At 44.1% G+C, this 26,438-nt stretch overlaps 1 protein-coding gene across 1 annotated transcript in view; it reads right to left on the bottom strand.

The window, feature by feature from the left end:
- The window catches only part of abl2 (c-abl oncogene 2, non-receptor tyrosine kinase), a 33,087-nt gene extending 7,751 nt beyond the window's left edge, over nucleotides 1–25,336 (bottom strand). Inside the window, exons 1-3 of the mRNA XM_056275662.1 lie at nucleotides 25,048–25,336; nucleotides 4,684–4,848; nucleotides 447–742 (exon numbers count right to left, since the gene is read on the bottom strand). Coding sequence (XP_056131637.1) covers nucleotides 447–742; nucleotides 4,684–4,848; nucleotides 25,048–25,261 — 675 coding nt within the window. The 5' untranslated portion in view covers nucleotides 25,262–25,336. The remainder of the gene's footprint in view (nucleotides 1–446; nucleotides 743–4,683; nucleotides 4,849–25,047) is intronic.
- Nucleotides 25,337–26,438: the final 1,102 nt, after the last annotated feature.

The raw sequence follows: 26,438 nt of genomic DNA, 5'->3' as shown, positions 1-26,438 counted from the left end.
TTGAAGAGAGGATGGAGATAGGAGTTAATATTCGCATAGTCTTCCAAAGGCCCAATGTGAACTACTGGAGAAAAGTAGCAGGGGATTGCACCATTAATTGTTTTTAATCACACTATATAACTGCAATTTGAATATGATTAACAGAATGGAAAAATGCGAAGTTCTTCATTTCAATTGGAATGTTATCTATAAATGGTGACATATGAGGGCTGAAAGTGGAGTACAGTAATTTTGTTCCTCAAATGACTTCTCTTCCTCTCACGTTCCTCTTTTCATGGCTCCTCCCTGAATAACTCTGTCACAAATCATAATCTAATATACACAAACACAAAACCTGACCAAAATCCCAAAGAAAGTATATCAAATCTTATCATTTTGGCCATAGTCGTTCAACTCTCTATTTAAACCCAAAACATTAAAGGGCCCTGATCTGTTTCTGTCCCTACCTTTCCGTCAGAAGCTGTGTTGATACGGTAGTGGTAGACCCTCCCTTCGTAGCGGAGAGAGATGGAAAGCTGCCCGGGGCTGCTCTCGCTCTCCCGCACCAGGAAGCTGCCGTTGATGAGAGAAGAGAGCAGATACTCTGCGGCGCTGCGGGACACGGGCCCATGATACCAGCTGTGCTTCTCCAGGCTGTTGACGGGGGTGATGTAGTTGGAGGGCACCCAGCCCTGGCCATTCTTAGAGCGCACTTCACTCCACTCGCCATTCTGGTTGTAGCCCAACACGCGCAGCTTCTCCCCTGGAGAAACAACAGCAAACAGAAACCAACCATTTTGGATGTTTGTTTTTTTTTTGGGGGGGGGAGGCTCTATTGATAGACTAACATGAAACTAGGTTTTCATTTCTAATACCGAACAGGAGGCCTGGAGCTAGTATGGAGTCAGTCTTGCTCAAAGACACTTCAGCAGGGTGGACACCTGCTGTCACAGGCAGTCCAGCTGAAGAATGATCTCCCTACTTGCTGTGTCAGCCTGCTTTGTAAGACTTGATCTGAAAGTTGATCTGATAGGTGACAATGTAGCCTAGCAGTAGGTGAGACTGTAATAGTTTAAGCTCCACAACATACCTGTGTCCATTAAAAAGACACTTAACCACTTAATAGCAAGATGCTGACTCACTGGAGGTTGCTCAGAATAACAGTGTCAGCTACATTCCCAGAGATAAATTATAAGTGATTATCTGATCTTGAGTTAGATCATGGAATGTGGGATTTAGACACAATGTTTTCAATATGTGTCTAAATCTCAGCCAGTTCCTGAGATGGTAAGTTTCATTCATTCATTTCATTCATCCATTCTGAACAGACTTAATCGAGCACCACTCAGCTTTCTAGTTTATCAAAGCGTAAGAGAGATGGGCTGACGGCGTCATCTGAGAAACATTAGTTTATAACACCATCGGGTTATGATAATAGCCATAATGCAGGGCCATACATTACATAACTTCCTAGGAAGAAGAGAAAAAAGAGACAGAGGAAGCGTCTCTTGCTGAAACGCCATCATCAAAAGCTGTGTAGGACCCACAGGGCTGGGGATACAGCAGGTATGTAACAGAGGGCTAAGCCAGTGAGGCATGTGGTGACTTGGTCTGCTATCTGTGTATGTCTCTCCATGACGTCAGTGCTGGAGACAGGAGGGAGCGGAGTGCCTGAGCAGCAGGAACACAAACAAAGCTGAGGAACTGAAAAGGTAGACTTAAGGAGGAGCAGTGACCCCACCCTGCCAGTCGGTAGCCTACCTCCCAGGGTGCTGGGGTGAGAGAGAGGAGACAGGGAGGATGGGGAGGGAGAGGAAGAAAAGAACAGGGTTAAGAGGGCAGTGGCTGGTGGCAGCACCATCCCAGTGAGGGTGGAGTGACAGCGAGTTGGCCTGACAGGGAGCAGACAGGCCAGTCTGTCAATCCCTAACACACTCATCCTCTACTCTTCCACTTATTTCGCTTTCCCTCTGTCATAACCTCCCTATCATCTCAGACTAAAATTTTTATATTAACCTACTACCTCCACCAACCAGCCACCCACTGCTTAACAAGCATACGCAATTTCCTAACACATCAAATAAACAAGTGTTCATTCATGCGCTGACTATCTCGAGTGGCCCTGATGACTACGCTTTATGTCAGCCCGGAGGCTAGCATCACATAGGAGCGTAACTGCCATTAAGTTATGCCTACCAGGGTATGTGACAATGAATAACTACAGGAGTGGTGTAATATAAGATGAACTACCGAGGAATGTAATATGACACGTCCTCAAAGAAGAACTCATCCTGCTTACTCAGACAACCAGAACTTCCAGATGGATGTGTAAGTTAACCAGAGAAGCGGTCACACTTCTTAAAACATTACCACCTCATTGATCTTATTTACTTTCTTTCTTTATTGGACGTACTAGGCAAAGCCAGAACAACCCCCCCCCCCCCCCGTGTCTGCATGTCAGTGGTAGTGAAAACAGATTATCTGCCTGCCTCAGTGCCATGTGCGCTGTGAGCAGGGTTCTGATCTAACCTGGCCTGGTTTGGCCTAGCATGTAGGGGCGACAGTGATTAGCTCCAGACGCAGGCACTACCAAGTTGACTACTAAGTCTGTGATCAGCCCCCCCCCACCCAACCCTCAACTCGCTGCCCTCATCCACCTGTTATTTCTGCAGTTGAACGGATTCCATATTAACATGGCATTCATGCCTTGCTGTGCAAGGGTTTAGGAGAGCGCGAGAGAGAGAGGGAAAGGGGGAGGGAATGAGAAAGAGCGGCAGAGACCTTGTCTGTGTGTGTGTGTGTGTGTGTGTGTGTGTGTGTGTGTGTGTGTGTGTGTGTGTGTGCACGAGTGGAATAGGAGGTCTCGGATTCAGTGAATGAGTCAGGGTCTAAGCATCACTTCTATCCCAGGCAGCTGCTGTGGAGACATTAAAACGACAGACAATTAACACACTCTGCTGTGTTTAACGCTGGTTATACACCAGGCAGGGAGACGAGCCTGGGTTTCTCTGGATGATATTATTTCGGTATTTTAAGCTTCATTACTCAGGGGTCAGCTGGTTGATTGGTTAACTGCTGCTGGGAGAGGGAGACACAGCATAGGTTCAGACTAGACAGTGACCCAACCGGGAAGGGGGGTATTGAAAGAGCATCTTTGTAACAAAGTTAATGAAGATGAGAGCTAAAATTATGGTTATATTTCAAGCTCTCCAACGTACAAGGCATAACCTTGGTGTACATGAAGTTCAGCGAGGCAGGGAAAAAGTAATCTTTCTTGTCTTCTGAACACTAGAGCTGGCCCGAATACCTTTTTTTTTTAGCTTTGAAGGTTTGGTACGAATTATCATTGAATAATCAAAACTTCTGTGGGGGAGGGGCAATATAAATGGTCATACACTTCCTTCAAACCTGCTCTTTAACACAGAAATTTAACTTGAACTCTCAGTACTTGAAGAGCTTAATTTGTCTCTGAACCTGCAGGTCATGGCCTGCATATGAGACGAAAACTATAGAAGAAAAGCAGAAGACAGATAATCTTACCAGCAGTAGCCAATTTTGTCTGCATCTGGCTAGTTGTGAAACTTCTACCCAGATTATAAGACATCCCATCCACAGTATGTAGTGAGATCACAATAGCTGACAGAGGGAGAAGGGCACAAGAGACAGAGGTAGTGACAGGTGAGAAGAGACAGACAGTGACACAGAAAGAGGTAAAGCTGAGAGAGATTGAGAGTGAGAGACACAGACACAGAAAAAGGGGGGGAAAGGGAGAGAAGGCAGAAGGACAGAGAAGTTGGGGGCAGCAATGGCTCAGAGGTACAGCAGGTTGTCTGGTAACTGAAGGGTTGCCAGTTTCAATCCTTGGCTCTTCCTTGCAAAAATGTCGAGGTAGCCCTGAGCAAGACACCTAACCCCTAAGTGCTCTCGATGAGCTGGTTGTTACCTTGCATGCTTGACACCGTCATCGGTGTACAAGTGTATTTGCGCGTGGGTGAATGTGAGGCATTAATTATCTTAAAGCACTTTGAGTGGCTGTTGCAGCTAGAAAAGCGCTATATAAAATGCAGTCCATTTACCAATTACAGAGAAGGACATCAGAGGAAGAGGGAGGGGTGGTTAAGGGAGAGCTCCTTTTCCTCCTTGTCCTGAGGCAAACAGTCATCCTGGGCAGAAGGAGTGGTTACTGCTGATGTTATTAGAAGGTGAAATTAAACAGAAGCAGATGGGTAACCTCTGTTGATGTACAACATACCTCTGGCATACCTTCACTTTTACTCATTAAACATTTCCCATGAATCAACCATCTGTCAATCACTGTCTGGCCTAGAAGTCTTTCTCAATGACTATTTGGTCTGCATTTCAGTGTTCTTTGTTGAAGAATCTCTCTCACTGCTGTTAGTACAAATGCGAATGGTTTTGCTCAGCAAGGCGCAGTTCAAAGGTATTTTTGAACCGGAGTAGGAACTACTGAAGTACCATCACAACAAGTAGCCAAGCAATGGCTTTTGGATGACGATGCAGGGGTGAGGTCAGGTTTCAGGAGTTGACATATCTACATCCATGATGACTTGTCAGGAAGGGCAGCGGTTAGGTCACAAAAAGGTGGAACACCATATTTATAGACATTCATGGCCAATAAACTCAAATCTATTGTTTTACTTTGTCCTCTCAAAGTTGGGTCCCATTGCTTTAGTCCATCCCTACCTTTGGTGATGCTGAGTGTGTTGTCTCCACTGGCTACGAAATCATAAAGTGCAACAAAGAGGTTGGGGTCGCTCTCGGCCGCCCCCAGAAGATTTTCCTTGGAGCTCCAACGCACCGCCTCAGTAAGCGCCGCCGAGTCCAAGCCAAATGGCCGGTGGAGAGCTTCTGGAGGGAGAGAGGAATACAGACACAGACAGTTGTATGAGAGACAAAGAAACAGTAAATAAGGAGTGTCTTTGAGAGAGTAACAATATGGGCCAACTGCAGAAATTTCTCCTTATAACAACACAGGTAAGCAGTAGGGTTGGGCATCAAGAACCAGTTCCAAGTTAGAACTGGTTCCAAATTCCAATTCTAATGTGAAATCATTAAGAAATTTTAATTTCGATTCTGCTTATCGGTTCTTCAACAAATCTCACTCACTTAGTTTCAGTATCAGGACCTGACTTTACATCTGCGTGGCTGTGCCTATAGTCATACGAGTTGAATGTGTGTATGTCTTCCCATCCCCTAAGCTAGACACTGGTGCTCTTTCTGGAGTTGACAACACTGCGCAAAGCGATACATTTTGTATTTATTTTGTGGGGAGATCAATGAGAGTGGTGAGCACATGAATCTAGGTAGAGCCGTGTACCATCACAGACCGCAGTAAGCACTCAAAAGCATGACTTCATTTTGTAAAAAAACAAAAACAAAAAAAAAAACGACGGGTCAGCACAGGGCAACACCTGTGCCAAAGTTATTTCGTGCAAGGGAAGATGCACAAGTAACATGAAAAAACACCTTCGCCAGAATGGTATACAACTCAACGAGTGTATCGTGTTTGACGTGTTGCGCCAGTCTCTCGCTCATCAGTCATCCTCCTCAGTCAACTCTCAGCCAACAGCTAGCACCTTGCCACAATACGGGAAGTGAAAGTTGAATAATGTTTGTCTTATTAACAGTGAGACACTAAACTAGCTATTCTTGATCGAACTGCTAAATACTGTGTCAAATACTGTAATGTATTTTTTTCGTAGATGAAAAAAGAAATGGAAACGGATGATCCACTGTGGCGACCCCTAATGGCAGCAGTCAAAAGTAGTAGTAGATTTTTTCGTAGATGAATGTTATCCAAAGGAATTGAATCAAGTGCCACTGGACTTGGTGTAAGATGATGAATGTTGATGAATGTTCACTGTCTCTCTACTTCTCTCTCATCAATAACCACATGGGCTGCAGCTCCCTAACTGGGAATTAATTAATTGGTTGTTAGACTGTCCCCTTGTTTTCATTTCGGCGGATTTCAGTGTTACAGCTACAGTACAGTGAATGAAAAAAGAATGAATGGATTATTATTGAATCACATAAATTAATTTACAGGTTCCACAAACTGTATGAAGTTAATTGTGAATATGACTATGACTGAATATGATTTCTGGGTTTCCTCTGGGTGCTCCGGTTTCCTCCCTCAGTCCCAAGACATGTAGGTCAGGTGACTCTGCTATACTAAATTGTCCCTGGGTGTGAATGTGTGTGTGTGTGTGTGTGTGTGTGTGTGTGTGTGTGTGTGTGTGTGTGTGTGTGTGTGTGTGTGTGTGTGTGTGTGTGTGTGTGTACATACACACAGGGTGTTGTGATGCGTCTAGTGCAGCAGTGTGTAGTTGGAGGGGGAAGGTGCATGTGTTCTTCCAACCCGCTTGTGTCCTTCCTGCCCTGCCGCTGGCTAGCCTTTGTGGCGAATAGGGAAGCATGCTAGCGTGTAAGCCTTCCCTTGCCAGTACATAGCCTCTCCTTCACCAAGACTCCTGCCAGGCCTCCCCGTGGCCACACGTGGTAACTGGGGTCTTGCGGCCCCAGGCTAACTTGGCAGGGGATCTCGGAGCAGCAGTGGGCCCCAGAGATATGGTGTGCAGGGCCACCCTGGTGGACATGCCCTGGCACCTATCAACCACTGCCCGGCTGCCTTGTGGGTGAGTCTGGGAAGACATAAGGCTAAGGGAGCTTACCCCAACATAAAAGCAAGCTGTGGCGCCACGCTTCGAGGCGGTTTCCGAAAAACTGGATTTCCGGCAGCCCCCTGCAGTTGTGTGGGAGGTGCCGGTCGTCTAGGGATCCCCCTTGCCATCGGAACTATCTCCTCTACAATCAAGTCATGTGGCGTTGGGAGAAGCGCACCCCCCATGCCACTTTAAAAACCATCCTTGCGCAGGTATCTTCTGCTATCTGAGTCCTCAAAGGACCCACAAATAGAATAAGATGGTCATCATCGGGCACGATGGACAACCAGCAAGCAAAGCAAGCAAGTGGTCCCTGTGATGGTCTGGTGGCCTGTCCAGGGTGTCTCCCCACCTGCCGCCCAATGGCTGCTGGGATAGGCTCCAACATCTCGCGACCCGTATTCAGATAAGTGATGAATGAATGAATGAATATGATTTGTGTAAAATAAGTTTTTTTTTTCCCTGTGAAATAAGCATGTAACTTGTTTTGACCCTGCCCCTCTAAGAATCGGAAATGAGAATCATTAAGAACTGGGATCAATAAGCAGAATCGGAATCAGAGTCATTACAATCCAAACGATACCTACTAACAAGTGTACACAGATTAGTTTGAACAATGACAGAAGCATGCGAGCGCATGCGCACACACACACACACCCACACACACACACATTACACACACACACAAACACACATTACACAGGGTGTGTACATTAAAACATTAAAATCAAAATCTAATATCAGTACACAAGCTAAGAAGCACACAAGAAATCCAGCACTGGCCCAGGCAAAACCAGAGCTTGTACAATAAAAATCAGTTTACTGGTCAGATAGACCAGTACAGAAAGTCCTGTAACCAGAAGCACACAGGACTGATCCCTTACGCCCCGCAATGTCCTGCCCGGTAGACCCATCATAAATTAGGAAGCCCGGTCCTCAGATCCGTGCGTCTACCTGTGTGTCTGGATCCGTTCATCTCCACGAACCCTTTGTGGGGCTGACCAGTGAGTGTCACCCATTCTTCCTCAAAACTGCTGCTGGCCCCCAGGCACTTCAGAAGCATTACCTTGATAAGCACACTCGCTGAAAAATGACTGATCACTAGCTACACAAACAGAGACCTACAGTGTCTAGCCTCAACAGGTAAGAAATGAGGTGCGAGGTGCTGTGTTCGAGCATGTGTATAAGGTGGGGAGGAGCCACAGGGAGGAGCCATGACAGAGTAATAGGGATGGGTATTAGCTTTTTTTTCGGGGGGGGAACACATCAACCAACGCACATATACTCACACACACGTGAAGAAAAACTCATACACGTGCACAAAACACACACCACACTCGACAGCTGCTGCCAAACTCTGCTGCATGTCTTGACAGCTGCTAAGGGACTGGGAGGGAGGGATGTTAAAACAGAGGAGACACAGAACAGAAGGTGCGATGTGGGAGCTTGTTGAAAATGATCACCTCTTTACATGGTTAGGAAAGGTGTTGAGCAAATGTTCTTGGAGGAGTGTTTGTAGCAGCTAGGAGTAACAGCAGCAACAGTAGTACTTTGCACTAGTGGGAAACACAGGAAAAAGCAAAAAAAAAACACACAATGGGTACAGTCTCCAACTACTGTCTTCTGAATGATCTCATGTATAAAAAGGCACACTGTAACGACTGTCTATCAAGCTTGAAACAAGTGGATGATTCATGATATCTCGCAGTTTTTTTTTTACGTACTGGGGAAACAGCATAATAAGGCTTGGCGCTGACAAAAATGTCGGCACAAATTTAAGTATGAGCCTTTAGAACACAGTGGTTTGGCTGCATTGTAGTTAAAACTTGTTAAAATTCCCAATCTCATCAGTCTGGCCAAAATTAGGCAGTCCTGGCCTGGGCAATCTTACAAGATGGGGATAAAAAAAAAAACCCTGGTGTATAATATTGGTCCTGCTATACTATCAGACCACAGCGATACTGAAAACGAGGCAGGACATGAAGTTCAAGAAATATGGTGGAGTTTTAAGTCTACATCGTGTCATCCACATGCTGTGTATCCATGATGGATCAACATCTGAAGTTCTCAGCGTGAATATCAATAACCTACAAAACTGTGGCATATAAGCAGAAACACTACGTTTCTCCTAAAGCCAGTCTCTACTTTTGTCATTATATGTGTACAAAGACAGCAGTCAGGCTACAGTGTGTTATTTACACTATTTCTAATACCAGGAGGAGAAATGCAAGTCTAACCTGTTCCACCACACCTTCATATCAACACAGAGGCTGTCCCACCTTTGTTCTTGACCAGCGTACACTGCAGTGCAGTGGTGGCCGCGACCTGACTCAGCCACAGTTCCCAGTACATCGTCCACTCGTGTTTGGTCACAGTATTCCGATAAACACTGGTCCTTTCCACAGCAGTACTGACTCTAAAAAGTCTTTCTTTTTGAGACTAGCTGTGTCTACGTAGACCGACAGACTACAAAGACTGAAAGAAGGCCATTATAAACTCACATCTCCTGTGGGGTGAGAAAACAAACTCCGACCAAGAATGAGAGGCTGGTTTTCTAAACCATCTCCTCCACTGATGGGTGAGGAGCAGCACACGCAAGGGAGAGAGACGGAGACCCCCCAGACAAAATTTTCCCCCACGCTGCCCTTGAATTCGACCACCTGAATGTCTGAATCAGCAGTAGGGACTCACAGCCTCCCGCTGAGTACAAGTCTGGTGGAGAGGAACTCCCTATAGCTTTGAAGTGGCCTAGGGTAGTCAGGCTTTCCAAGGTCCATCTGGGAAACGTAAAGATGACTACCATTCTCCCTGGTCCTTCCCAGTGTGAGGGATGGCAAAACATGAAGCTCGGCGAGAAGGGGGGGGGTATCAAGGAATGCTAAGTTGAAGTTGGTTTCTGTGTGTGTGTGTGTGTGTGTGTGTGTGTGTGTGTGTGTGTGTGTGTGTGTGTGTGTGTGTGTGTGTGTGTTTGACTGTGTTGTGTGTGCACACTGGTCTACTGGAGTGTGTAAGGCATGGATGGACCAGTGCTGTGGCAACAGCAGATGGCGGGTCTGGTTCCCCTATTGAGCAGAGGCCCTATTGACCCACAGAGTGGGGTATGCGTGCAACTGCTGCGCCCAGGCTAGGCCAGCTGTCAAAGCTGCTATTCCCCTTACATACATATCTCACCACTATTCACTGGAATGTTGTCTGAATCAGTTTTATTCTGCCATGCAATGCTCATTACCCAAAACTCATTCTGGACTATATCTTTCCAATCAAAAATTATTTCTTTTCCAGTGAAAACATAGATTAACACAAAATGAAACTAATTGGTGAGTGAAGTAGTCCCAGGCACCCTGCCAACAGCAAAGTTACTTTTTTTAATCTGCCATGATGCAATTTAATCAGAACTGATCCTTGCCAAAGATATCCTCATGTGTTGAGACATTTGATTGAAGGGCCAGTTGGCATGCATGGTTTTTTGTGTGTGAGTGTGTATCCGTCTACGCAAGTGTGTGTGTGTGTGTGTGTGTGTGTGTGTGTGTGTGTGTGTGTGTGTGTGTGTGTGTGTGTGTACTGTGAAGTGGAGCACACGTGTGTTCAAAAGAGACTGTGCCTTTGTGTGTGACAGAGTGCAAGGCAGAGGGCTGTTTGTCAGCTTGAGAGACAGGCTAAGCTTTCCAGCCCAGTAAACTCCGAACACCCCCCCCAAGATAACTGGGACAGAGGTGACCCCGGCCCCAACATGCATAGGCCACCACACATGCCATGCATGTACACATGCACACTTCCTACATATGCCTCAATGGTAATATCAACTTTCCTTGACTCTTGACTTCACCAGGACACCGCTTCTCTTGCAACTGTGTGTGTGTGTGTGTGTGTGTGTGTGTGCGCGCGCGCACACGCGTCTATAGAGCTACCTACATAGCTTTCACCTCCCCCAACCGACTTAGTACTAATAACACCATTTACATGTCCTATTCTAAAACAATACAGACCATATCTGTAGTCCTTGTCCAACAGAGCAATTATTTTTAGCTCCTCGGGACAAAACATAGCAGCACAACATCCAGAAATATCCCTGCTGAGTAGAGTGCTCAGGGTTTGGAGCTAGACGGCTGGCTGCCTGAAGGAAGCCCAAACAATGAGCTAGGACAATGTCACGGATGAGACCCGCATACACAGTTATGTAGGACGGGCCAGATCCTGTGGTAGCCAGGGATGTTGGAAACTGGGTAAGAATGAGGGAAAACACCAAACAATCAGCTAGAGCCTAGTTGGGATGTATCCAATGTAAAATACACGCAAACATGGTCATTTTGACACAAGTAAATGTTTGCACAAAAAAAATGAATTAGCCTTGCTGTTAATGCTCACAAATTAAAAAAGAAAAAAAGAAAAAAAAGAAAGAAGAAAAACCCAACTCAATGGACTTAATGGAACTGAAGGAAAACTGAAAACATCTCAGACTGTCCAGAGGGGCTGGGGGACATTGACATAAATATCGTAATACTTGTGACTGAATACCTTTTTTTTTTTTTGTGGCTTTTCCCCTCTTTTTCTCCCCAATTGTATCCGGCCAATTACCCCACTTTCCCGAGCCGTCCCGGTCTCTGCTCCGCCCCCTTTGCCGATCCAGGGAGGGCTGCAGACTACTACATGCCTCCTCTGATACACGTGGAGTCGCCAGCCACTTCTTTTCAACTGACAGTGAGGAGTTTCGCCAGGGGGACGTAGCGTGTGGGAGGTTCATGCTATTCCCCCTAGTTGCCCCTTCCCCCCGAACAGGTGCCTTGACCGACCAGAGGAGGCGCTAGTGCAGTGACCAGGACACATACCTACATCTGGCTTCCCACCCGCAGACACGGCCAATTGTGTCTGTAGGGACGGCCAACCAAGCCGGAGGTAACACAGGGATTCGATCTGGCAATCCCCGCGTTGGTAGGCAACGGAATAGACCACCACGCTACCCAGAGGCCCCTATGACTGAATACCTTGATATCGATAATGTAATGATATTTTGAGGATGACAATTTCTGCTCTTGAGAAATCTCAAGCAGGTAGAGGCATTGTTCATTTGATTCAGCCAAAACAGTCTAATAAATTAAGGAAATTGTGGGCTATCACTTTACTATAATACAGCCTTAGCAGGAAAAGACAATTTTTAAGTTGTACCGTGATATTACCATAACCAAAATCCCAGATGATATCTAGTCTCATATTACGATATCAATATCAGATCAATAGATTGTCTAGCTCTACTGTCTAGAGAAGAGTATCTAAGAATCAAATGATATCTAAATATTTAGTAGTGCTTGGTGGGGAAAAAGAAAGGGGAGACAATATATGCAAATATCTTTGTACAGATAGAGTTTAAAATATAAACCAACAAGAGAAAATGTGCACACTAGAGCATCTGCACAATAGAAAACCTGTGGGTAGTGTATTATATATGTGCAGTATTCACACACAGAGTATTGTGCTGTTAAGAATAATATTGCACTGGAGAAAGAACTATATAGTGTATTTATCTGGATTTAAACCGTATTGTTAAACACATTGTAATATCACTTCTAGTTCAACAAAGGAATTAGCATGAAGGACGGGCATGAACCAGATAGAAAACAAAAGCAATAACTAAGTTGCAGACAAGAGAACTGAAAACAAAAAATGAATCAATGGTTTTAAAAACAGAAAATTCCTATTTAGACTTTCTTTATGTAAATTATTACAATATTAAAAAAAGTAAAGGCAGTAGAAGAGTTGTTTTGTTGTGACACTTATCTTTTTGTGTTGCAGAGGCTACTGTGTGCATCCCTTCCTACAACAAGATCATAAAAAAGTTGCTAGCTGTATTGTAAGTCACTTCTGAGGAACAAATTCACCAAGGTATCTGAAAAGTTTGTGAATTTACAAATCACCAAATTGACAGAAGTGTCAATAATACTTTTCACACAGCACCAACCAAGCCCTCCACTCCAGCACTAGAACTGGTATCAGCCATGTGACGGGCACACGCAGGGGGGACAACGCACTCTGAATTGTTCATTTTTTACATTATGACTCGAAATTATTGAATGTTTTTTGCCGTATTTTCAAGCTTCTCAAGCCTCGCTGAACACATTAACATTAGAGCCCAATTTTTTGTTTCTTGGCCTCCCCTCCCATCTAGAGATGAACTGTTACATGCGATCTTTTCCAGGTCCATGAGTTACTTTGCATCTAAAAATGACTAAGATACAACGTCTCTTCATTAAAAATACCTAACCTCAGTGAGATGAAGTCTTTGCTTTTACTGATAAATGTTAACATGTCTTATTCTAATGTTATTATTGGGGAAATGCCAGATTTGGATCCAATATCTGATTTAATCGACCCATAAGGCTGGTAAAGCTAGGCCTAAGCAATTCATCTTCTCAGTAAGGAGCCTTCTGTGAAGTAGACAATGCTGGAGTGGGGATGGAAAAGAGCCAATTGTTGTAAAGGAGGGCAGGACAAAAAAGAACAATAGCCTCATTGATGCCACATTACCACTGTGTGTGTGGACTAGATAAGGAAGGCTTTCCTGTGTTTTTAAAGGCCTGACATTCACCATGTCAATTAAATCCACACAGTAGCCAGTCTGCTCTTTGAAAAAGTACTGTCTGTAGCAACGCAGTTAAGTTCAGCCCATTTACAATGGAATTACATAATATTTTGTTTTGTGTCATGCAGCTACATGTTTGTGCTCACACAGTGCACTCTCATGTGAACAACACTGGATTCACATATCACACCCTTAATATGGCCCAGTGCCATAAATCAATGTGAATAAGTAATCACATGCACATAAACACAGATAGTTTCTGGGAATGCCTATAGGTGTCCTCTGTTTCTGTCTGTATACACAGCCAGCCCATCTGTTTCTCCAGTGGAACTTGTAGCAATTAAGGACTGGACAATGGTCGCCCTGAGCCCTAAGGACCGGTAGCTCAACCGGGAATGGAGGAGAATGGGGCCCAGCCTCATAGCCTGCTTAGTACTGCCCTGCCCGGCCAGGGCCTCTCAGCGGCTGTTACAGGTTAATAATGGGCTGTAAGTGCTTCCCTCTAGGCAGACCCGACAACATGTCTAAGTGCTGCATTATGTCACAGTGGAGAGGATGAATGGTGTTATGACGACTTGAAGGAAGTTCTCCTGGATCCGTTTCTGTTTGCATCACACCCCTGGCTGAGTGACCATACAGCCTGACAACCAAAGGCCTGAGGATGTCTCTTTTCTCAGATTAATCATCTCTTGATATATGCTGAGCAACGAGTTTACCCACAGTCATGTCTCTCTGCTCTGTCTCATGGCTTGCCGATCTGTTTTTTTGGGCTACAAAATGAGAGATGTTAACACTCGCACTCGTTTTTTTCAGTCCTCCTGACATGAGAAAACACGAGTAAGAGACAACCCTCTGAAATATTGACAGATATTTCCACTTTAGCCTTGCTCAATCACCAAGTCAAATGAAAGCCTATTGTTCCTGTCCTACAGACAGCCATGTATTCATACTGAGCACAGAATGGAAAAGTTAAGCTGAAATGACTATGGTAAATGTCAGAACGCTGCCTCTACTCAAGACCTGCCTGCTCTTGCAAAAGAAACCGCAGTGTACCATGCAACCAGAGTGATATAAAATACCTGTCTGTGGTGTGTGTTTGAATGCATGCACACACGTTAGGTAACAAGTAGGGAGGTGTGTTCACCACAAATCTGTACAACTAAATCAGGCTTGGTCAACTCACTGGCTACTCAAAACAGTCCACAGGTAATAAACTGATTTAAACCAGTTCAAGTGAGCGAGCCATAGTGAAGACGTTAAAACCAATCCCTTGTAGGCTAAAGCTTGATCCCCTGAATGGCAATAAAGACCCAGCAGCCTGGCTTTAGCCAACTACCTTCCCCTACACAATAAAACAAGAGAGGGTGTGGAAAAAAAAGACTATTATTGCAGTGCTGTGGTAGCAGGCAGGAAACTGAAGGCCCAGTGTCATAGACTAACACAGTTGTGTTAAAATCTCGTTTTAGCACAGCATTGAGTGCATTATTGCGATAATAAAACAGCTTAATTAGTGATTTTATTTTGTGAACAAAATACAATTTGGACTTTAAAAGTATTTTTGTTAGACTCTGTCGACAACTGCACTTCAACAATAGTAGGCTATGACTTAACATAGTTGCTATGCAAAGTAATTTATACTAAGTAGCAAAGTGATTTTAGAGGAACACATTGGTGACATTACAGGAACAGCAATTATCTAATGTACTACAGCCTGAATAGCATAATATTGTTCACCGACTCTCTTATTGCTGTAGTCACTAAGCAGGCCCGAGTCGCAGCTCGACCAGCGCTAACATCAATTCCATCGCTTCTTTCAAGCAAATCGCAGTGAGATGGGAGCCTTGTTTTGGAAATTGCCCAACCAGTCCTGTTTCCCAGTCTTCCCGAGGATTTCATGCTGTCCATAATCAACATGCTTGGAAGCTCTTACATCTGCGATGGCAACTCTTCAATCTCAACAATAAAACAGATCAGATCAAGAGAGAAAAGATTGACAGATGAAAGTTTGTTCCATTCCTAAACCTTAGTTTATTCTAAAGATAAAACTCTGAGCCCCCTTTAGGTGAGACTGAATGACTTCTGAGAATATGCATTTTTGAAACATTCAGGTAACAAAGTGAAATTGCACTAAAAAATGCATGTTGTTTTACTTGGTGTTGGTGGCTTTTTCTTTTCTTTTTTTACGTTTGTACCATGCAGTGTACCATTTAATACTAATTTCATTGAATAATGCTTTTGAGATTTCCTGTCTTTCAAAATTAATGTAATTTTGAAAAAAAAAATTTTTTGGTTAAGCAGCAGGTTCACTAATTGAAAAGTAGCCTTGCACATGTGAAACATAAAAAACGAATGCAATCATACTAAAAACTGAATAAGAAACACCAATTGTTTGTTTCACTTTATATGTAACTTTAATGGGTTAATTAAGTATGGGTGCTAGCCTACTGGTCAGAGTGCACCTTTGCTATGTGGCGCCCTGGTAGTGAGAATAAAAAAAAAATTACTGACCCTCACCACCGCCGAAGTTAACCATACATAGCCTAGATAGAGCCCCCGTTCCCCTGCCTCTCTCTCTGGTGAGGGTTTATCCCCGACTAAGCTGGATGTCTGACCAGCTAATCTGTGCGTAGTGTGGTTAAGCTTCGCTGTAGTGCAGGTTTAATCTGCTTTAGAATGAAAGCATTAAATAAACACACTGCAGCCCCATTGGAGGATTTAACTTTCACAGGGCTCAACATCTACAGCTGAAAGAGTCAAGATAGCCGAGGAGCCTTTGGTTGCCACATCAGACCAGGGGAATATAATTTCTGCGGAGAGCAGTTGAAATTCTTATGATGTTCAAATTTTGTCATAATCTCCCCGAAATCTCCAAATTCTGCACACTTCTGTGTTTATATCTATAATCTGTTGTCTCCACTGTGTGATTTTGTCAGCATTTTCTGCATTGCAGAATAGAAGGGCCCTTGCAATTCTACTGCTGATTTATGTCTAGTCTATCAATCTCCCGCTCTCTTTTCTCTCAAATTCAAAAGGAACATTCTCAAATGAACTAGGATGTGATTCCTTTAAGGGAGACTGGGGCATCTGAGTGGTGGTTAGAGACCATCCCATGTGGCAGCAAGCATCTGCCCTGCTCACAGTCACATGTCCCTGAACAAGAGAGCAGCTCCAGATGGAACTGTAAGGGAGAGCAAATGAATGCATCATGACAACTCAAAGTTCACCACGATTCAATATGATTATTTTGGTACGATTCAGAATATTTATAAAAATACACTGAATATACAAAAAGTGTGACTGTAGAAACTATTAAAGTAGTGAAATGAAGACAAGAAAAAAAAACAACTTCACATTCTCAGCATACACAAGTGGCGGCATATTTCAATAACGCCAGATAAAGACAATATTTCCATTTTAAGAGAAACTATTTCTTTAAAAGCCAACAAACTCTAATTAAAGCCTTCTGTGACAAATTTGTAAACAAATACGATCAAAAGAAGGAGTAACATTGAACTACTCTTTCAAAAATGAGTCACTGCTGTGACAATGAGCGGACCTGTGCTGGACATAGATTGGGAATCTGGATTTAGTGGATTTTTATGTTTGAATATAGAAAACTTTATTAAATAGAGAACTTTATTTTAACCAAAAAAACAAAAACGAGCACATACTTTATTGAATATTCTTCATACTTTATTGAATACTCTTATATTTGATTATGATCAATTCTAACATTCCATCCATCCATTCATTATCCAAGCCGCTTATCCGAATTCGGGTCACAGGATGCTGGAGCCTATCCCAGCAGTCACTGGGCGGCAGGTGGGGAGACACCCTGGACAGGCCACCAGTCCATCACAGGGCTTCCAAAAAAAACCAAAAAACAATGCAGTTGAATTGCCACCTTCAGATCGATGCATCATGCATTTTTACACCCCCAGCGTCTAATAAGGTAAGAGCAAATGTATTACACTTAAATGTAGTAAGATGTAAATTGCAATAGGTGGTCAGATGCAATCAAGCACTGATAGACTACACTAAGTTCACACACAGCAAGCACTACTTTATGTCTCCACACCACAGGGGAGATGTTAAGACAGCATGGCCTGCCGGCCTGCCATCACAGGATGCCCTTCCGACTGACCACCCAGCTTGCGGGCGATTACACTTAAAGGACAGAGGAGAGGATGTGCTGGATAATTCCATGGAAGAACCGCAATCAATTATAACTTTACTAACACTGACGTAGAGAAAGTGTGTGACAGTGTTGCTTGCATGTGTGACTGTGCATGTACATGTGACAAAAATATCTGTACTTGTGTGTGTTGGGGCCCAAGTCTCCAGCTTGCAACCCACAAGATAAGCAGGTGTTATAATGCCAGCAGCCAAGGACCAATCCTGGAAGCAAACCAACACTAAACAGTGTTGGCACTCAAAAGTGCCCCCCTCCCACCTCCATTCCCAGGCCACCTCATTTCTTGCCCTGTTGTACCAACACAGCTCAACTCTGACAACGGCTCACACCAAGCAACAAACTGAACATAAATTTCTTCTCCTGAAAAAGCCAAAGGATGAAAAGAGTTTATTCTGTGGCTTCAGAGGATGGCCACTGGGACACCCAGCAAAGTTTTAGCCAAGCCATCGAGCCGACAGATGCGAAGGACAGTTCAATAAGAATTCACTGCCTCCGATTAAGCTTCACTTAAATGACAATGGCCGTGGAGAGCTGGGCTTAAGGAATCTGTGATTTGGAGCAGGGTGGGTTGACTTTTACCAGATGCTGAGAATGGCGGTCAAGACATGCAGGATAGATTACTCAGTTTGTTTATGATATTGCACTGGTCCCCAAAGGAGAAATTCCCTTTTCATTTACCCCCCCACCCCACCCCATCCCACCCCCCCACCAGGAGATCAGTAGAGGGACATGTAACATGGTTTTTGGTGACATAACAATTCATAGACCGATGACTCTTAAGCCAGCGAAAGCTGCTGGGGTCTAAAGAAGAGGGATGGAAATGGCTGAAGCGGAGGTAAGAAAGATAGGGCTGACTGACAGCAATGGATAATGCCAGATGTTTATGCTGAGGGATGAATGGTGTTAACAAGGGCTTCGGTTGAACTTGAGAGCACGAGAGACAAATTTTCAAAACAAAAAACCCATACTGTGCACATACTGTTACATCTTCAGACATATATACTGTGTTTAACTGTTTCACTGACCTACAGGCACACACTTTATTACCCAAACAAAAGCACTTGCACACTGTCTCAAACCTGACCATCTGAAAGAAAGCAAAGCATTTTAATTCCCAGTCATAGTCACTGACAGCTCTTATAATCTGCAGACCATTTTGCATACATTTCTGTCCAGTTTTACCGCAAAAAGGTGTGGCCATGGCTCCTCCTAGTGGTAATGGCCAGTCTCTAGGAGTGGCCAACCTCTCCTGATATCATTGTTACTTTGGGATATTAACTTCTGAACCCGTTAAAATCTTATCCACAGCCACTACAGCCTCTGAAAGTCAATTTCACCACAGACAGTGCCTTGGCTGCTGTGTGACTTATCCTGTCTGTCGAGACTTTTACACATATAGTCTATAGAAAAGTGGATTTGTCTCTAATCTAATTTCACCCCTGATGCTAATCAGCTTAAAGGCCTTTGGATCTTGGATCTGGGTATCTCCCCTCTCCTCTGGGCAGCTTTTACAGAGCTGCACTTCAACTGGCTCCTCATTCACCATCGACGATGCAACCACAAACAAAAATACTCCAATCTCCTTATCTGCCCCAAATTCTTTCTTTTCATCTACTGAGAATAAAAATAGATAAGCTTGTTGCTTTGTCAATGTGATTAAAAAAAAAAACGCCAAAGGACATTTACTCAAAAAACATAATGGCTGACCACACCATGCTTAAAGTTGATTCAGCAGTCACAATAACAAACTGAAAGTCTAATGATGGTGATGTATATACATATACATATATACACACACACACACACACACATATATATATAGTGTTTTTTTCCGAAACTGTCAATGGTGTTGAGTGCTCGACTAATGAGGAGCGGAAAATACACACACACACACACACACACACACACATATATACTTTGTTAAAAGAAGCACTCAACGGTAGGGATAGTGCTCAACAAATAAGGAGCAAAATAATCCAGTTAGTCAAGGAAATTCTTTTTTTTTTCTTCTGATTTTTCCCTTTTTCTCCCAATTTAGTGGCCAATCGATCCCTATTTTAGTTCAAACACCCACCCTCGTACTGCATGCGTTCGCCAACTGCATCTCTCCGGCCGGCAGTCTCGAAGGAGATGCCTCGCTACTTTCGTGACAAGGCGAATCCAGGCCGAACCACTGCTTTTTGCAACACACCCAGAGACGCATTCATGTGATGAACACAAGCCGACTCCGCCCCCCTCCCGAAAACAGCGCTGCCAATTATTGCTCCTTCATCGAGTCCGGCCATAGTCAGATCTGACGAGACTGAGGCGCGAACTCCGGTCCCCAGTGGGCAACTGCATCAACACAGCCGATGCTTAGACCGCTACACCACCGCGGACCCAGTCAAGTAAATTCTCTATGAGACAGTGCAAGCCTGTTTCATGCTATAAGCAATGGACAGCTGATGATTGCTTATAGCATGAAACAGGCTTGTACTGTCTCATAGAGAATTTACTTGACTAACTGGATTATATACACTACCGTTCAAAAGTTTGGGATCACCCAAACAATTTTGTGTTTTCCATGAAAAGTCACACTTATTCACCACCATATGTTGTGAAATGAATAGAAAATAGAGTCAAGACATTGACAAGGTTAGAAATAATGATTTGTATTTGAAATAAGATTTTTTTTACATCAAACTTTGCTTTCGTCAAAGAATCCTCCATTTGCAGCAATTACAGCATTGCAGACCTTTGGCATTCTAGCTGTTAATTTGTTGAGGTAATCTGGAGAAATTGCACCCCACGCTTCCAGAAGCAGCTCCCACAAGTTGGATTGGTTGGATGGGCACTTCTTTGAGCAGATTGAGTTTCTGGAGCATCACATTTGTGGGGTCAATTAAACGCTCAAAATGGCCAGAAAAAGAGAACTTTCATCTGAAACTCGACAGTCTATTCTTGTTCTTAGAAATGAAGGCTATTCCATGCGAGAAATTGCTAAGAAATTGAAGATTTCCTACACCGGTGTGTACTACTCCCTTCAGAGGACAGCACAAACAGGCTCTAACCAGAGTAGAAAAAGAAGTGGGAGGCCGCGTTGCACAACTGAGCAAGAAGATAAGTACATTAGAGTCTCTAGTTTGAGAAACAGACGCCTCACAGGTCCCCAACTGGCATCTTCATTAAATAGTACCTGTTAGAGCCTGTTTGTGCTGTCCTCTGAAGGGAGTAGTACACACCGGTGTAGGAAATCTTCAATTTCTTAGCAATTTCTCGCATGGAATAGCCTTCATTTCTAAGAACAAGAATAGACTGTTGAGTTTCAGATGAAAGTTCTCTTTTTCTGGCCATTTTGAGCGTTTAATTGACCCCACAAATGTGATGCTCCAGAAACTCAATCTGCTCAAAGAAGTGCCCATCCAACCAATCCAACTTGTGGGAGCTGCTTCTGGAAGCGTGGGGTGCAATTTCTCCAGATTACCTCAACAAATTAACAGCTAGAATGCCAAAGGTCTGCAATGCTGTAATTGCTGCAAATGGAGGATTCTTTAACGAAAGCAAAGTTTAATGTAAAAAAAATCTTATTTCAAATAAAAATCATTATTTCTAACCTTGTCAATGTCTTGACTCTATTTTCTATTCATTTCACAACATATGGTGGTGAATAAGTGTGACTTTTCATGGAAAACACGAAATTGTTAGGGTGATCCCAAACTTTTGAACGGTAGTGTATATATATATATATATATATATATATATATATATATATATATATATATATATATATATATATATATATATGTATATATAGACACACGCGCACACTTCCCCCTCTGGATTATTGCAAGTCTCTTGCAACACAGTAGTAAAACGAGAAATAAAGATTGCAAAATAACAGATTAATAGTTTACTCATGCAACAGAAATTGTTTAGTAACTACAAGATCCATTACCTTGCAGATCCAACCATATGAGCGATCTGTAGACTGCTGACAAGGCTAAAGGGACCTGGAACCTATCAATAGGCTGCTGCCATTGTTTTCCCAATATTGCACATCATCCAATACCCTGGATGGCTCCATTTGACTCAGCGCTGAGCTGGTTTGTGTCACATCTACCCTGCTACAGCAGGCCATAGTCTGTCTGGGCTGTAAGTCTAGGGAGATCAACATCGTCTCGTTGAATTAGTGATGACTGGAGGAGGAGAACAGAAGGGTGACCTGTAAAGATGCACAGAAGCTGACTCAACTTGCCAGGTGGGGTGGGTGGATGGACTAATGGAGAAATCTAGCGATAGACCACTGAGGAGAGAGAAAGAGACCTTCACAGTTGAGAACTGAGAAAGACCTCTACGACTAAGGAGGGAGAGAGAGAGAGAAAGAGTGAGACAGAGACCTTGACCACTGAGGAGAGCGATGTGAAGGATGAGGGAGGTAAAAGGTTTCCAATAGAAACTCTTGCTGAAGCATGTGCTTCACAATGCTGACTGAAAAGTTAAGTGGCAAAATAACAAAAGGGAAGCTAATGCACACATAAACAGCATATAGTCTATACCTTTCTTCACTTCATCCCTATAAAAGTCACCATTTCATTATGTATTTCTTTTTTTTTTTTTTTGGTTGTTGGATTTCTCCCCAATTTTATCTGGCCAATTACCCCACTTTTCCGAGCCGTCCCGGTCTCTGCTCCATTCCCTCCGCTGATCCGGGGGAGGGCTGCAGACTACCACGTATCTCCTCCGATACATGTGGAGTCGCCAGCCACTTCTTTTCACCTGACAGTGAGGAGTTTCACCAGGGGGACGTAGCAAGTGGGAGGATCACGCTATTCCCCCCAGTTCCCCATCCCCCCTGAACAGGTGCCCCGACTGACCAGAGGAGGCACTAGCGCAGTGACCAGGACACACCCACATCTTGCTTCCCTCCCGTAGACACGGCCAATTGTGTCTGTAGAGACGCCCGACCAAGCCAGAGGTAACACAGGGATTCGAACTGAAGATCCCTGTGTTGGTAGGCAACGGAAAAGACTGCTACGCTATCCGGATGCCCACTATTAATTTTTTTTTAACTAAGAACAAGGCTACTCTATTAAAAAATGGCAGAAAACTGGATTAGAGAACGAGGCACAACGCTCGCTCTTAGAAAAATATAATTGTAATGTTACCCCGCCTGTGTAATTTTGGCGGTTTTGGTTTTTTAAATGACAGCTCGACAATCCCCAGTGAAATGATGGGTTCATGCACATGAGGAAAGATCTAAAATTGTGTCAAAACGTCATTTTAACAGCCAAAATAATAAATGCATATATTTTTCTACAAAGTGCATGTTGCACCTCTTTGCTCATTCCTGAATGGATTATTTCATAGGACGCACATCTTCTTCAGCTGTTCGAGCACAACTCTCTTTTCACTCAAGAAAAATTGATTAGCCAGACCACTAAAATTTGACAATCCCTTACAGTTTTAATTGGTCAAGACTGTATCAGCCTACTCCCACAAAAACGGATGAATAGGATTAGCCATTCAATCAAAACTTGATCCAACAGTCAAATCATAACTTCCACTCGACAGCACCCGGTGAAATGATGAATGCACTTACATGAAATGAGCTCTAATCTATGTGCTTAATCCAACAGCACCGTCCCTCTCACAAAGACTATCGAAAATGGGCTTGTAAAAGAAGTCTCATTGTCTCTTATTACACACCAAAACTGCAAAGTAATGCTGTATCATTATTACTATAAATAATCCCCTATAAAGAGGAACTTTAATGGCCTGTAGAAGACTGAGTGCAGTCCCAAGCCTCCCCACTTAAGAGTCATTGTTCCATTATCGTGTGCTTTGAGGAGTAGCAGTCTCTGCAGAGTGGCTATGTGACTGCATGCTGGCCGCTATAAAAAGGCCACTCTTGCCCTGACAGAGCAGAGAGGAGAACACTGCTGAAAGTGAGTGGTGCTCCACTTTACAGGTCTGTCTGTCTGTGTATATGTTTCAAGCTGAAGACATTTACTGTGCTGATGAGACAGATAGGAAACACAAGTATGCGCAAACCTTTATTGTGTCCTTACTTTCTTTAAATTGTGGAGAAGTTAGGCCTTGGACCAGTGGCTTTGTATCTATGCAATGTGTGTGTGTGTGTGTGTGTGTGTGTGTGTGTGTGTGTGTGTGTGTGTGTGTAGAGGAAGGCGATTGGGGGAAACATCTGAGTAAATAACTTTGTGGAATGGTATGCAGGCAGCCTTTTCTCTTTAAGTCAGCTAGGCTTGCTGCAGCAGGGACAGCCATACAAACCTAACCTAGAAAAACCTGCCAGGTGAACAGTCAGAGAGAAAAATCAAGATGAGCAGTGGATATCAAACACAGACAGAAAGTTAAATCAAGCCTGCAAGAGGATACGTGGACACACTGCCCAGTTAGGGGCTCTAGCATCCTGTCATACCCATCACGTGACTTCAGAGCAGGCTTTGAAGTGACCCTGCCTAAGGGCAGAAGGCTAAGAGTTGAAGCTAGGCAATGTTTTCCCCCCGTGGTTTAGGATGGAGAGATGGATTTCAACTATCCTCCAACCATCATTGAAGAGAAAACCTGATCCCTGGTCAGGGCTCTGAGGAATGAATGTGGGTGATGGGAGGTCTGGTACAGGGTGGGGCCATTTCTACCATCACAAATAAGTAACTGACTTTCACGCTGATATTAATAATGCAGTCTACCAGTGACAAAGGATTTATTTCACATTAACGTTCAATGATACACAATTTTCAACCACAGAGAACTTATATTAACTGCGCAGAGAATCAAGGCATTCGTCTACAACAATGATGTAAATTGATGATCATGTGTTAGTAAAGATGGCAGTAAATGTTCTCCTTGCTATGGATTAAAACTAGCATGATTCCGTGGTCGCACAGTCAAAAAGGGGCAGTGAGCCAGTCTTAATCGCATTAGTTGCTGAGTGTGTTGTAACAGTAGACGTTATCAGACAATGATTGTGAAAGAGCTTGTGAAAATCACTTGGTGTAGTAATGTGAGCCTGTGGTAGCTGCTATAGCAAGTTAATGGAGTGGAAATGCTACTCAATCCCCAGTGGCAAGGATCACTGTTTACGTTGCAAAGTAACACAAAGAGAGGTCTCAGGCATCAACTTAACCAGCTAACTCACAGCCATAACCATTTCGACAGGACACGGCTCGAAGAGGACTCTTCCTTCTTCAGCATCGACACTGCCTACATCTCTCTCTGCGGTATCATCAGATCACATGCAAGACATGCACGCGCACGCACGCACGCGCGCACACACACACACACACACACACACACCTTTAATAGATTCTCACGGGTGCCAAAATGTAGCGATGGGTTTCATCCTCTAGTTAGACGGTCTTTTGCTCGGACAGCCAGAAAAAGAAAAAAAGAAAAAGAAGAAAAAAAACGGGCAAACTGAAGTTGAGGGAAACACACGCCTGAGACATGGATTTGTACTATCGGTTGGCATGGCCATTTCCGCTAACGCGTCGTTGTCAGACTTAGCATGGGCTCAGCTAGCTAACGTGAACGGCAGCAAACAAATCAAAGTCAAACTAAAACCTGAGTCCCTCCTCAGTTACCACACCCCTCTTATTAAAGTGCCCCCCCCTTACCTGAGTGCTGCGTGAATATATTGATCCCCGGGTCAGGCACGTTAACGGCAGCTGCCCTTCCCGGCGGTGTCCCGGTGGCGCTGGCTTCCCGGGGTCTCCTCCCGGCGCTGCTTCCCCGGTTCCCCTTCCCTTGGTGGGGCTGTGACGCGTGGGGCTGCGGCGGCTGGAGTCCGGCTGATGTGCCCTCACCGACGCGGCCTACCTGTTGTCCCATCCCGGGCAGTTTGGTGTGACGACGATCGGGACTAAGCAAGCAAACCCCACCCCGGGCACCTCAAGGTTCACATCCCCCAAATAAGAGCGGCCTGGTGTCGGGAATAGTCCTGCTCTTCGCCGATGGGTCGCTAGCTGCTAGCTCGCCTTTGCACGTCAGCTAGGCAGTTAGCTAACGTTAGCAAGTTATCAGTGAAACCCACCCACCCCTGCCTCAAACAATAAAGCCGAAAGCCCAACGTGTGACAGGGATTGAGTCTTTTTCGACGGCACAAAGGGTCGGAACGTAAGGGTTTAAAGCGCCGGAGAAACGAGGATGTGCACAATAAAAAGCATTTTTCAGGTTCGCCTTGCCGTTCTCCGGCCACTGCGCGCCCCCTCTGACGCCGCCATCTTTACCGCAGAGTAGAAGGAGATGTGTTTCTCTACGGGGGGGTCGGATGTGATCCCCGGTCACTGGGATCCTCCACCTCCCTGACCAGCGTCCGAGACAGACCTCCTGTCCGCTAGGTGGACAGACATCAGTGCTGAAATGAAACGATATCCAGCTTCAAGTTGAGTTGGATCCAAAAATAGTAAAAACACATTTTTTTAAAAAGTTAACGCCAATATCTTAAAATCTGTATCATTATGGAAACTGAGAGGGCATCGATTTGTTATGTGCCTCACCGTAAACTGGGCGCCAGAAGTCCCCTCTGATCTACAGACAGCCGATCTGTGTTAGCGGCCTCTCTCTCGGGTCACCTTACATATACAGTAGTGCATCAAGAAAAAATGTAGATTGTTGTTGAATTGTTTATTGCATGATGTGTGCAGACCTGCTTTCCAGCCAACACTTATTAGCGCCAACATCCGTATCAATTGTTCCTATCTCCATTTATACAGGGTGTACAGGTGGACAAAAGATAAATGGGTAACACACACTCAGTAGTTCACTCTAACTACTAAAGCGTGTCTGCATGATCAAAACGTGTGTTGCCTCCTAAATACCAGCACTTGTCAGCTAAAAATAGGTTTACACTCAGATAAAATACAAAACAACACATAATAATTATGCATACTCTTTTAAAAAGGAGTAGACCAAACTCTGTTACCAAAAATAAATATCTAATCAAAACGCATTTGAGTTCGTCCCATCAGTATAAATATTTGACTTTTTATTCATACCCCTGGGGCAA

This window comes from Lampris incognitus, chromosome 3, assembly GCF_029633865.1.
Source record: "Lampris incognitus isolate fLamInc1 chromosome 3, fLamInc1.hap2, whole genome shotgun sequence".
NCBI classification, from domain to species: Eukaryota; Metazoa; Chordata; class Actinopteri; order Lampriformes; family Lampridae; genus Lampris; species Lampris incognitus.
Note: the sequence above shows the minus strand (reverse complement) of the source record. Positions and strands in the feature narration are given on the sequence as shown.